The 12,973-nt window shown below is 40.9% G+C and overlaps 1 protein-coding gene across 2 annotated transcripts; it reads right to left on the bottom strand.

The window, feature by feature from the left end:
- Window positions 1-103: 103 nt before the first annotated feature.
- On the bottom strand, window positions 104-12,776 carry fbxo25 (F-box protein 25). Of its 2 annotated transcripts, XM_034075902.2 has the most exons (11): window positions 11,488-12,776; window positions 10,511-10,678; window positions 6,614-6,717; window positions 4,290-4,339; window positions 4,087-4,179; window positions 3,869-3,962; window positions 3,403-3,587; window positions 2,927-3,109; window positions 2,398-2,541; window positions 1,369-1,395; window positions 104-912 (listed from the first exon to the last, which is right to left on the bottom strand). In XM_034075902.2, exons 2-11 carry the CDS (start codon window positions 10,636-10,638, stop codon window positions 823-825), a joined length of 1,098 nt encoding a protein of 365 aa, XP_033931793.1. In that variant the 5' UTR covers window positions 10,639-10,678; window positions 11,488-12,776; the 3' UTR covers window positions 104-822. The 2 variants fall into 2 exon arrangements, with proteins under 2 accessions (XP_033931793.1, XP_033931794.1); XM_034075903.2 differs by lacking the exon at window positions 1,369-1,395 and having other exon boundaries at window positions 105-912.
- Between the last annotated feature and the right edge of the window lie 197 nt (window positions 12,777-12,973).

The raw sequence follows: 12,973 nt of genomic DNA, 5'->3' as shown, positions 1-12,973 counted from the left end.
AGTAAAACATTAATATCCATGAAGTGGAAACTACAGTTAAAACTAAATGAAGATCGTAAAAAATGATTCCCCGCCCCTTTATAATAAAATGATCAGAAACATGTTTTTAGAAATATTTAATTATAGCTAGTTCAATCCTGTCACGTTAAATAATGATTACAAAAGTTGGAAGAAAGTTCAAATGTTAAAATGTTTTCTTTCATAAATAATGTTTAACATTTTCTCTGGCAAAAGTACGCAGTAAAAACATGTCTAGCTAATGGAGTTTTACATAATTGTCCCTTCAATGTACAAAGAGCACAACAAGAATTCACTGAGGACAACATACAGTATGTAAACAAATGCGTTCAGTTATTGCAGAACAATACCACCAAAACAGTACAGAGTAAAAAGCAGCTCAGTTTAACCACAATGAACACGAGTCATCTTAATCTGCCTCAATGTAAATGTTGACAACTTAAAAAAACTCTTAAACATTACATATCACCACTTACCTACCATAAACATGCTACAACTCCTTTTACATATAAATCTTTCACATTTTCACCTTACATTGACATTTTATTTTGTCTTTCCTCAATGAAGAACAGATTTTTTTAGACAAAACATTTGTGCAGCAGGAGGAATATTTCACCAATATTACACATTTCATATCTCCTTTTTTTTAGTGGAAACCCTTGTGCGTAAAGAAATGAAGACATAAACAAGTAATCTATTTCAGTTTAAGCCCTTTGTATTTCGGTAAATGACATAAGAGTCTCGTGCACACTCGGTTTTGGAGAGAGTAAGCGGACGCTTCTCTTGAAGATAAACATGGAGGGTTTAGAACTGGAAGAGTTCGATAAAGTGCTGCGGAGAAATGGGCATGAGGCAGCTGTCCGGATCGATGGCTGTGCACGGATGGCCACAGTCCTAAAAGACAGACAACAACAAGTTAGAGAGAAGAGAGACAGAACCAGCAGAAACAGCAACCAGCACATACCACGAACATGGAAGGACTTCTACACATATTTAGTGATGGATTTACTCATTTACTGGTGTGGTCTAATCCTGGACATTGGTATGCATGCACATAGATAAATATCTGTGTTAAACTAAATGACAACTGACAGTTTACTTTCAGACACGCTAACTCAACATTCAGATGAATTTATGAACTTCAAGAATGTGGTTACAGGTCATTTAAAAGTCAGCGGAAAAAGCGGCACTGTTTGCTAAACACAACTCGAGCAAAACGTGATGACATCGAGGTAAACTGAGAACAGTACAAGACAAAAGCTACACACACGGAAAAAAGACAAGTTATCATCAGATCGGAGACAAACCAGCAGCTGACAGAACAGAAAGGCGTGATGGGAAGAAAAGTACCTTAAATAACAAAGTCAGGTGGCGATCCTTTAAGAGTCAGGGAGAAGGGGAGCCAGGAAGGAAGGAGACAAGCAAGGAGAGGGAAGAGGTTAAACAGTACAGGGACCCAGCCAGGGAGGAAAACAAGACTGTGTGGTAGATAATCACAAGTAGGGGGGAGATATATAAGGAAATGCTGCATTTTGAATCCAGGTACCATTAGTCTGGGGAGATGCCAATCTTCCCCGATTGATAACTCAAACTCTGTCTTACATGTGGTTAAACGTCTTATCAAATGTGTCAGTGAGGGCAAACAGTGAGTGTTTTTAAATGTATTTGTTACCACTGACAGCTAAGTACAGTATGCATTAGCACATGAGATTTTAAATTACATGTATGGACAACAAGGATAACCATCATCATCACCATTATCTTTTATGTTAAATAACTACTTAACATGTAAATGTCTGCATGTTTATGCAAGAGTATATACATTTATAATATACATGCTTTGTATATTTTGTATTATATATTTATTGTATTGTAACATTAAATAGCAATAATGAAGTATACCTATATTATGAAGCAAATCATGTATAAATACAACGCCATATGCATACATCAAATGTAACTGACACTGTAATCTCCCTGCCCCCCACCCTTCATGTTATGTCCTCTCCTACTTGTGATGTGTGTGCGCTATGTCCTTGTCCGTGTGTTTTTGTCTTTTGAAAATGTTTAATAAAATATAAATGTTAAAAAGAAAAAATAGCAATAATGTTGTGTAATATCTTATCTTATCAGTGATAATGTATTCACTTATATACAGTATGTGAATCATTAATCCCTGTTGAATATCGAGAATATTGTTTTGAAATGGGATGATTTCTTTGTCCACTTGTGACTTTTCAATAGAGTGTCGGATTTCAAAGGTGAGCTAATGGCTGCCTGGGAAAACATTTTTTACACTGGTCTGATCTCTAACTTCTCAAAGTAAAAAGGCAACATCATCTTTTTTTCTATTTAAGTGTGTGATATCTTCTGGTTTACCTGCCAGAAGAGGATGCTACAGTGTTTGCAGAAGTGCAGGGTGTCGCCGTACTGCTCCCTCATTGGATAATGTTTCCTCAAGGTGAAATACATCAGCTTCCAGTCCACATGATCACTTTTGGATAGGACCAAATTCTTACAGAACTGCATGTGAGTGGAAGGAAACACACAAACAAATAAATTAAAACACAATAGACAGTGATGTTATTATAAATGGGACAAGTGAAATCACATTATTTAGGACAATTTCTCAACCAGACCAACCCTGAGTATGTGTTATATGATGTGTGTTTTTGTGTGTTTATGAGGGAATGAGAGTGAGACAGATCAATGTGAGAAAACTGTGGCGATTCTGTCCTCTAGTGGTCAAAGGGTGAACTATTTGGCAGCCATATCTTTGGATGCTTGACCATAAATTATTATTGTAAGTTTATAGCCTATCCCCTTTAAAATCATTTTTAAAATCCCGCATTTAGCCTTAATTTCTCCTTGTGCATTGCTGATTAAACTAAATATGTTTTTCTCTCACCTGTTTGTCTGAGAAGTGGAAGTGGCAGAGTTTCTTCCACAGAATGCTGCTCTCACTGAGGCTCTGCAGAGTAGGCGTGGCCTGTCCCAGGTTAATGATGTCACAGGCATCAGATAACTTGCAGAGGATGTCGTTTTGCGTGTGTAGCGGCAATTCTTTGAATGACACGCCATTGCAAATTGGCTGGGGAGACAAATAACAATGACACATTCAAATTCAAAGCTGGATTGTACAGCAATCCACTAGAATGATGCCATTCTTACAAAGTTGAGCATGAAGTCTTCTAGTTAAAGATTATTGTCAACACTTCCCCTTCCATATTTAATGTTTCTCACCTATTAATATATAAATATAAAGGATGCAAACCTACTTCACTAAGAGGCGAGTTGAGGTGTTTAGATTTCCTACATACAATGGAATTCACACATGCATACCTGTGCATGTCCACACACACACAAACACCAGTGGCCTTCTACCTTAGGGATGTGCAGGTTGTTGAGCTGCTGCTTCCATTCGTGAATGGTCTTTAGTCTGCACAACCAGATGTTGACGTTTCCCACGAGGACACACCTGCCGACATGAATGGCCAGACTGTGCAGTGTCGAGCTCAGGTCCTGCAGCAAATCCTTCACAAGGCGCGGGTTGTAGTGGTCGTCTAGAACTAGTAGAAAAACAAACAGAAAAAATCCTTCAGAAAATCGACACAAAAGACCTTGTTTTTGTATCCTAAGATTAAAAATACACTAAAACAAACATGTCTTTTAAAAGAACCACCGTTTTCAATTAACACATGCATTTCACACACTGTTTCAACTGGTTTTGGGGTTAGGCATTCAGTGCAATAATAATAAGGTCAATAAACAGAAGTCGTTACTGTTACAACCGCAACAAGAGTTTAAATTAGAGGCTAGTGGGCAACAACAATTCCTAAAATATCCTTACCCTTTCGTACAATCTTCTCCAGTATATTAAAATAGTTTTTCTGAGCAGCTCCACTCAAATTGCGCAGCTGAGACCTGGCTATAAGCTGGAAAAGCTATAGGAGAAAAACAGAGTAAGACATTTAGTGAAGGAGTCGTTTGTTTATGTCACACCAGAAGAAACAACGGAACAACAATTTCAAGAGGATTCTTAAATCAAAACGTGTCTTCATTACTCACTTTTGCAACATAGTTGAATCTACTTAAGTCGTGAATGGCACTGGAAAAGTCTAGACGGTTGAGGGCTTCACCAAGCGTGCAGTATCCATGTCGCTGTGTGTTGAACATTAAAAACACAAATGTTTCTTTTTGATTAAATATTAGTTTATTTGAAAATAATACGGCTTCATGGGAATCGTTCTGGTAACAGCTGCAGCATTCACCTCTTTCGTGCTGCCTTTCTGCACATATATCCATTTATCTGTGAAAACAACTGGACAACGGGAAATAACAAACACATTATTGATCCTTTCAAACAGCATTTTTTGTTTTGGTGTAAATGTACATACTTTTATTTGAGGTGGACATAGTATTATAACTCCCTTTGAAATTGAATGCAATCCAATCCAATAGCTTTGCAGCAAATATTTCACCATAAACACCAATATAGCTAATCTTACATTCTGTCATCTTATTGACTCAAAACCTTTAAAAAAACAAACAATGGACATCATAACCTCCCCACATGTGGTATACAATCACAACAGATTTGATAGATTCTGATTCTGTGGGATATATATAAGGTATTCTTATAGTTGTTATTATAGATGTTACTGTTAATGATGTTATGATACTATTGTGTAAATCCTCTGTTTGTGCTTTGGGCGTACAAATTGCAGAACATTTTTATATATATATAAGGATCTTAGGACATTTTAACGCTATTAAACGTATTCAAACTTCTACAGTTCTTTATGATTAAAATGACACAGGGCTGCAATGTTAAACCACACGAGAACGGTAACGGTCGTATCCGCTAGAGTTCTCTGTTCTCTCTCCCTGTGTCACCCGCGTCATTGCTGATGTGTTTTGCCAACAGTAACAACAACAGTTTTCCGAGTGTTTCGAGCCAGGTCCCGGTATCTCACAGGACAGTGCACCCAGCAGGTGCCTCCAGCAGACCCCCCCGCACGGCAGAGTTTCCTTTAGCCGAAATCTAAAAATCACCGGTCAAAATGTCGCTTATTGTTTAGGTGTCCTTTGACACTCAGGCAGTCATATCATAAGCTAGAACTAGCTAGATCTGCTCGTTATGGACATAAACGTGAGTGAAGTCTAATCGGACAGAAGAGAGAGATCAGAGATCAGCTGCTGCTGACGGAGAAAAAGAGCCCTGCCTCTCCCCACCTCTGCTGCTAAATCCATCGCGGAGAATAAACAGAAGGGCAACCATGGAAACCATGCTCGGAAGTCTTCTTCGCTGCTTTTGGTGTATTTTGTGGCGGAAGTACAGCGCCACTTACAGGCCCGGCATATGTACTACAGCGTCTCCAGAGGGTCGAGCGGTCTCGTGTCGAAGGACATGTTTCTGGTGCCTATTGCGTGTGGACGGAAGACTTTTTTGATAACGATTTTGGTTCGTTTGCGTTACCGTTCTCGTGTGCCTCCAGTCTAAGAATTACCTTTAGGGGAAGCAAAGGAAATAAAGTCACCTTTTGTTGTCTTTGTAACTTTCTACCTCATTGCAAGTTAAAAACCTGTTTAAGCAGAAGTCAGGAAGTTCTTCAGGTCAGATGTTGTTTAAAGTCATACATTTTTTTCTTGTAATCAAACAAAAGTTTTAGTTACATTAAAGGTGGGGTAGGTAAGTTTGAGAAACCGGCTCGAGATACACTTTTTGTTATATTCCATGGAATGCTCTTAACATCCCGATAGCAATGAATATCTTAAGTGCTTTGACAAAAAATCCATACAAAAATATCATCTGTGGAAGCCGTGGCGCTGTAAAACGCACGACCAATCATTTTAGCCGGGCCGGCTAAAGTAACTGGATGGCCTACCTGCCTGTCAGCCTTTCATCTGTGCACAAACTTATCTCATGCCCTCATTGGTCATGTGCGCATTCGTGTGTGTTGGAGGAGGGGCTCTGTAAGGAACTGGCAGATTTTTTCCGGTTGTGTATTTTTTAATTCTTGCGCACTTGAGCTGGTTTCTCCAAAATTACCTACCCCACCTTTAAGTGTTTCCCACCAAAAAGCAATGTTTCAGTCCTAATGATCTTACAGAAGGGTTTATTGACAATTATGACTACAATGCTTCATATTTTATGGGGCCATCATTACATGTCACTTGTTAGACGCTTTTATCCAAAGCGACTTACATACTCAATACTGTGGAAAATCCCCACAGGAGCAATTTGGGGTGAAGTGTCTTGCCCAGGGGCACAACGACATGCTGACTGCAGTGGGTTTGAACCTGTGACCCCCTGATCCCAACACCAATGCACAACCCACTACACCACACGCCTCCTGTCCATGATATCCTGTCAATCATATCCTTTGTATGTAAAGATCTTAACCTGCAAAGCATAATTTAATTAAATATGTTAAAAATAGGGTAATATAAGTGAAATACCACAAACTAGAAGTCCTCCAGTAGAGTACAAGCACCTTTAAATTGTGAAATTATAGCTTGTGCTTCCCTGATTGTTTTATATTTTTAAAAACACATGAAGCCAAAAGAGTGATTCTGTGTTGCTGAAACTCACACTGAGATTTGGTGTTATTGTTGTAGAGGTCCTTTTTCCTCTTTGCGGTGGCGAGCTCACACACTTCCCCAACAAACACATTCTCTTTGTTGTCACTGCAGAGCCTGTTGGACACAGAAGGCATGGGAAGAATTTGCATTAGAGTGTGACCAGTGCAACTGTAATACAATGTACAAAACCAACGAGAACAATAAGATAAGCCTGGAGCAAGTGACTCTTTCCTGATATCCTGAATGTCACTGCCATGGCATTATACTGTATGTATAATGTACACAGTTCAAGAGCTGCAGTATTTTGTGGTGAAAAGGGCCAGGACATATACAAGTTGGAAATAATAATCCATCTCTTTTTTACAATACAAGTGACCAGCAAGAAAATAAACAATTGAAACATGAAAAAAACCAAGATTAAGGAGTACGTGTTGTTGTGTGGGTGGATGGGTTTTCTGTGTTTAAGATTTAGAGGGGTGAGTAAAGAAAGTATTAACCATAAAGAAAGAGAAACTTAACTACAATGCTCTTGGATGACACCCCTGGTTGGGCTTTAAGACGGTAAATCTCGGGCGGGTCAGGTCAGGACAGGTCAGGACAGAGTTTCTAAATATTGATCTTTTTTTTTAGGGCGGCAGTGGCTCTGTAGGGTTGCTGGTTCACGTCCCGATCGGACCAAAACAAATAATATGGAGCGAGCTGGTAGCTGGAGAGGTGCCAGTTCACCTCCAAGGCCACTGCCGAGGTGCCCTTGAGCAAGAAGATTGAAGGTTCAATTTATTGTCATTACGTAGTACAGGTACTATGTAACAAAACGGTTTCTCTGCATTTGACCCATCCTAGTGTTAGGAGCAGTGGGCTGCCATTATGTACGGCGCCCGGGGATCTTAACATTTTGGCAGCTGACCTCAATTTAACTTAAATTGACATGGTTGACATGAAGTGGCTCAGTTCTAACAGAAACAATTTTATTTTGTATTTGCGTGCATTTCCTGTTTGGAAAGTGGCACTGTACTGAGAGTGGTGATTTTATTTTGGAATTCTTAGCGTGCACTTCCTGTCCTGAGAGTGGAGGTCTGCACCGGAACTGTCCTGAGAGTGGAGGTCTGCAGGCAGACCCCTCTCGGCATTCCTGTGGAGGTTGGGGATATTGAACCAGAGTGGTCGGTGTTCAAAGCCCCTATTGCAGAAGCCGCGGCGGGGAGCTGTGGTCTCAAGGTCCTAGGTGCCTCAAGGGGCGGTAACCCTCGAACCTCCTGGTGGACACCGGTGGTCAGGGAAGCCGTCCGACTGAAGAAGGAGGCCTTCAGGGATTTGTTATCCCGGGGGACGCCCGAGGCAGTTGCAAGGTACCGACAGGCCCGAAGGGCAGCAGCCTCAGCCGTGGCCGAGGCAAAGCAGCGGGTGTGGGAGAAGTTCGGAGAAGACATGGAGAAGGACTTTCGGGCGGCACCAAAGTTGTTCTGGAAACTGTCCGACAAAGCCCCGGGGGTGGATGAGATCCGCCCAGAAATGCTGAAGGCTCAGGGTGTTGAGGGACTGTCATGGTTGACACGTCTCATCAACGTTGCGTGGAAGTCGGAAACAGTACCAAAGGAGTGGCAGACCGGGGTGGTGGTTCCCCTTCAAAAAGGGGGATCAGAGGGTGTGTGCCAATTACAGAGGCATCACACTACTCAGCCTCCCCGGGAAAATGTACTCTAAGGTACTCGAAAGGAGGGTCAGGCCGATTGTTGAACCTCAGATTGAGGAGGAACAATGCGGATTCCGTCCTGGTCGTGGTACGATGGATAAAATAAGATAAGATTAACCTTTATTAATCCCCGAGGGGAAATTCAGTTGTACAAAGCAGCAACAGGGTAAGCGTGAAAAAAACAGCTTTTTACTCTCGCAAGGATCCTGGAGGGGACCTGGGAGTACGCTTATCCGGTCTACATGTGTTTTGTAGACTTGGAGAAGGCGTATGACCGAGTTCCCAGGGAGTTACTGTGGGAGGTGCTGCGAGAGTATGGGGGGAGGCGGTCTCTACTCAGGGCCATCCAATCTCTGTACTCCCAAAGCGAGAGCTGTGTCCGGTCCTCGGCAGTAAGTCGGATCCATTTCCGGTGAGGGTTGGCCTCCGCCAGGGCTGCGCTTTGTCACCAATCCTGTTTGTAATATACATGGATCGGATTTCTAGGCGTAGTCGTGGGGGAGGGGGTCTGCAGTTCGGTGGACTAAGGATTGCACCACTGCTTTTTGCAGATGATGTGGTTCTGATGGCTTCATCGGTCTGCGACCTTCAGCACTCACTGGATCTGTTCGCAACCGAGTGTGAAGCGGCTGGGATGAGGATCAGCACCTCCAAATCTGAGGCCATGGTTCTCAGCAGGAAACCGATGGACTGTCCACTTCAAGTAGGGAATGAGTCCTTACCCCAAGTGAAGGAGTTCAAGTATCTCAGGGTCTTGTTCTCGAGTGAGGGAACAATGGAGCGTGAGATGGGCCGGAGAATCGGAGCAGCGGGAGCGGTACTGCAGTCGCTTTACCGCACCGTTGTGACGAAAAGGGAGCTGAGCCAGAAGGCAAAGCTCTCTGTCTACCGGGCCATTTTCGTTACTAGCCTCACCTATGGTCATGAAGGATGGCCGAAAGAACGAGATCGCGGATACAAGCGGTCGAGATGGGTTTTCTCCGCAGGGTGGCTGGTGTCTCCCTTAGGGATAAGGTGAGAAGTTCGGTCATCAGGGAGGGACTCGGAGTTGAGCCGCTCCTCTTTCGTGTCGAAAGAAGCCAGTTGAGGTGGTTCGGGCAGGATGCCACCTGGGCGCCTCCCTAGGGAGGTGTTCCAGGCACGTCCAGCTGGGAAGAGACCAAGGGGTAGACCTAGGACCAGGTGGAGGGATTATATCTCTTTGCTGGCCTGGGAGCGCCTTGGGATCCCCCAGTCAGAGCTGGTTGATGTGGCCAGGGAAAGGAAAGTTTGGGGCTCTCTGCTGGAACTGCTACCCCCGCGACCCGACCACGGATAAGCGGGAGAAGATGGATGAATGGAGGGCACAATGATATTCTAACATAAATACAATAGTAAATACTTTCTTTGATTATATCTGATTACATGCTGTGCTCTGAATACCGCTTAGTTCTTTTGACAGTACAGTTGTCCTTAGTGTCATTCAATAAAGCTAAATGTGAGGCTCTGCGACATATTTCTATAAAGCAGAGGGCTGGATGATTTGGTTAAAATCAATAGAAAATAAAAACGACTCAAGAAGTAACCCGCACCATGGGTTATGATCAAGGTGCTCATCAGTGGAAGTAAACTTGAAAGTCAGGAAAAGTGTTGCACTCTCTGGCTCCTTATGCATATTTTGTGTCATCAGAATGAAATAATTGTAAACTTTGTACCTACTTTCATGGTTAAAATCATAATGTTAACATATATTACATATTACATTCTGTAATCAAATTGGTATCCAAAGAACTGTGTTCTACTGCTAATAAAATCAGACAAAACTCACTAATTTAATAGTTTTCAATTACATTTTACTCAGACTCATTACTTTGAAGGGCAGCACATTTGACTCATTATGAACTTATCATCAAGATATGATACCTCTAAAAGTAAATAATCCATGTCCATGTGTATACTACGTTCTAGGCAGTGCATTGAAAGCATCGGGGTGCTGAGGACTTTAGAGAAAAAAATAGTTTTATACTTAAATTAAGTTGCATTTGTTTACTGAGGATCTAATTAATCTTCAAATCATATATTATGCAGTCAGTAAAATGTGTATGTAACCTGATAGAGCACTGACTGACTCCATCACCATTGAGGTATGACAATGTTATTAAGGCCAGATAGATGACTAAGGTGAGCGAGTAATGATACCAACACAAATAAATGTGAATATAAAATGAACCTTACGCTTTCAAGTCTATTTCTTTGTTGTTATCTTCCAACTCATGTCCATAGAAGATAATCCTTTTCCAGCCATCATCTGTCTTTTTCCAGCTCCATCCAGGTGACCTCCAGTCCTTGCCCAGGAAAGGCATTTTAGCCGGGGGGGGAAGTGAGCAGAGATGGTTGCTGCAACTTCAAACACAGAAGAAGAGGCAGAATGTTATCTTAATGCTCTAGGTCTATGGTAGCAAAGAAAAAAGAAACGTAGTACCTAATTGAGAAATGTTGTCACATATATTTTGTTATTTTCTGATTTCTATGGGTTCAATTATTAATTTTCCCAAATTATATTTATGTTGCACACATTCAATTCCCATATTTAAATTATATGCAAAATGTGTTTTTTGTTCAAATTAGTTTAGCAAAATGTTCTGTGTGAAGAAAGCTCTATGGACACAATCCCTGGGAAGAGAAGAAAAGAAAAGAGCCCCTTGGAACCATATATTTCCGTGGCTGAATAAAGAATCTTATTATTAAAGCCTGTCATTCGTGCAAAAATAATCACTCTGCAGTCTACCACCACCTGTTATGGTTTATATGAAGCATTTGTGATTTTGGGCTATATAAATAAACATTGATTGATTGATTGATTGATTGATGAAGCTTGAGAACAACTACCAACATGAGTGCCATTGGATTTATAAATGCTACAGTCTATATTTAGTATGTTATCACGATAATAAGGGTAAACACTGGTATGCAAAATGGCATAATAAGCCAAATTGCTTAAAAAACACACCTGACAACGAAAAACACGCATTTAATTTGAGTATTTAAAAAATAACAGCATTAGCAAACGCTGCCCAAGTCGTTTATCGCAAAAACGATGGGAAGACAAGCTGTCAGTCGGTTCAACGCGTATATTTACGAGAGGAAGAACATCAATAATCTCAACTACAATATAACAAAGCTGAACATTTGTGCAAAAAGGCAAAACAAACCTTTAGCGACTGCTTTATTTGTTGTCTCTTCAGCTTCTTGTCCTCTGACTGCCGTGTTGGAAATATTGAAGGAAGTAAACACGGTGTGGAATTCGTCCACGCCCCCCTAGTGCTCTCTGATTGGACAAAACTCCGGTATTACCCAGAATGGTGATGCTGATTGGCTGAATGGTGCTGTCAATGATTTTCAATTTGTTGTATACATTCAGCTTTGTTGGGGCTTTCTTCTGCACGTGACAGAGGACTGCGCACATGTACTTATGTTTTGATGTTGGAATGGGGGATGGGAACAAACCACTGGACTTTTGTGAGAGTAATGAGTAATTCATCGAATTTTTTGCAACAGTCCCACATTTCAGACCTCATAGGTATTACAGGTATTTAATATGGGTACCTTCTGTTGTGGGCACTTTCTGCTCTGATGTCCATATGCAGGAGTATAATTGTACACTTTATTGTGAGTTGGCTTACCATAGCATAGTCTGTTTAATTCTCACATTTTATTATGCCCGTAGTAGGCTAGTTGGTTAAGTAGTAGTTGTATTTAGTAGCTAACGTTTGTTGGATTTTTTTTTGCATATTCATAGCTTTGGGATTTTAAGAGATAGTTGTCATTTTCAAATATGACAGTTTAAACAGGTTACTTAAATGTTGGTGTAAAGCCATAGCAGACACAATTGAATGCTCGATGCAGATTATTTTATGTATACAAAACACATCTTTGAATATTAAAGGTGTGAGGCCAGAGGCCTGACTGGCACTGTCTTTATATGTATGTTCCTGTGTTTTTACATGTCATTACTCTCCACCTATCACTTCTCAAGTAAGTCAAGACTCACAGTATTCAAGACCAATTCAAATACTGTATCATAATTGTAATGGCACAAGTAAAACATCTCACATCCACAACATTGATGTATGCTCATCTGAGGGACAAAGTCTGCAGTTTTATTTGTCTTCCCAAAAGTAGCTCCAAATGCTGCCCTCTTTTGGCCAAATATATTACATTAAAAAACACCTCAAAGCAGTATGGTATTGTTTATTCCTTTCATCCGCTTTTTTGATACGCATATTTAGTATTACTGTGTATAAAGTCAATCAACAGTTTACTTGTAAGAAAAATAATAATTGTATTTGTGTAGCAAAATATACAGTAGGCCTACTTGAATATAAAACACAAGTTACACAGGCAGCAGCAACACCAGTCATTAGTGTTGGAATAGTACTAACAACAATTTAACATAATAAAATCACAATAATAGTCTAAAATGGAGCCACTGTAACACAAACCAATCCCCCCCCCCCCCCTCAACCTGCCCCACCCTGGTCAATAAAGTATTTTTGATCTGATCGAACATGACATTTGCAAGCCTACAGGAATGCACACAGTGTTCATTTTCAGTCAGTCATCACACATTGCGCACTCACGGTACATTTATGTAGGTTGAACCACATGTGAAACGTTGAATCAGTAGCTTTACGTTCT

The sequence above is a fragment of the Pseudochaenichthys georgianus genome, chromosome 24 (assembly GCF_902827115.2).
Source record: "Pseudochaenichthys georgianus chromosome 24, fPseGeo1.2, whole genome shotgun sequence".
NCBI classification, from domain to species: domain Eukaryota; kingdom Metazoa; phylum Chordata; class Actinopteri; order Perciformes; family Channichthyidae; genus Pseudochaenichthys; species Pseudochaenichthys georgianus.
The sequence above is the reverse complement of the archived record's forward strand: the minus strand, read 5'-3'. Positions and strand labels throughout refer to the sequence as shown.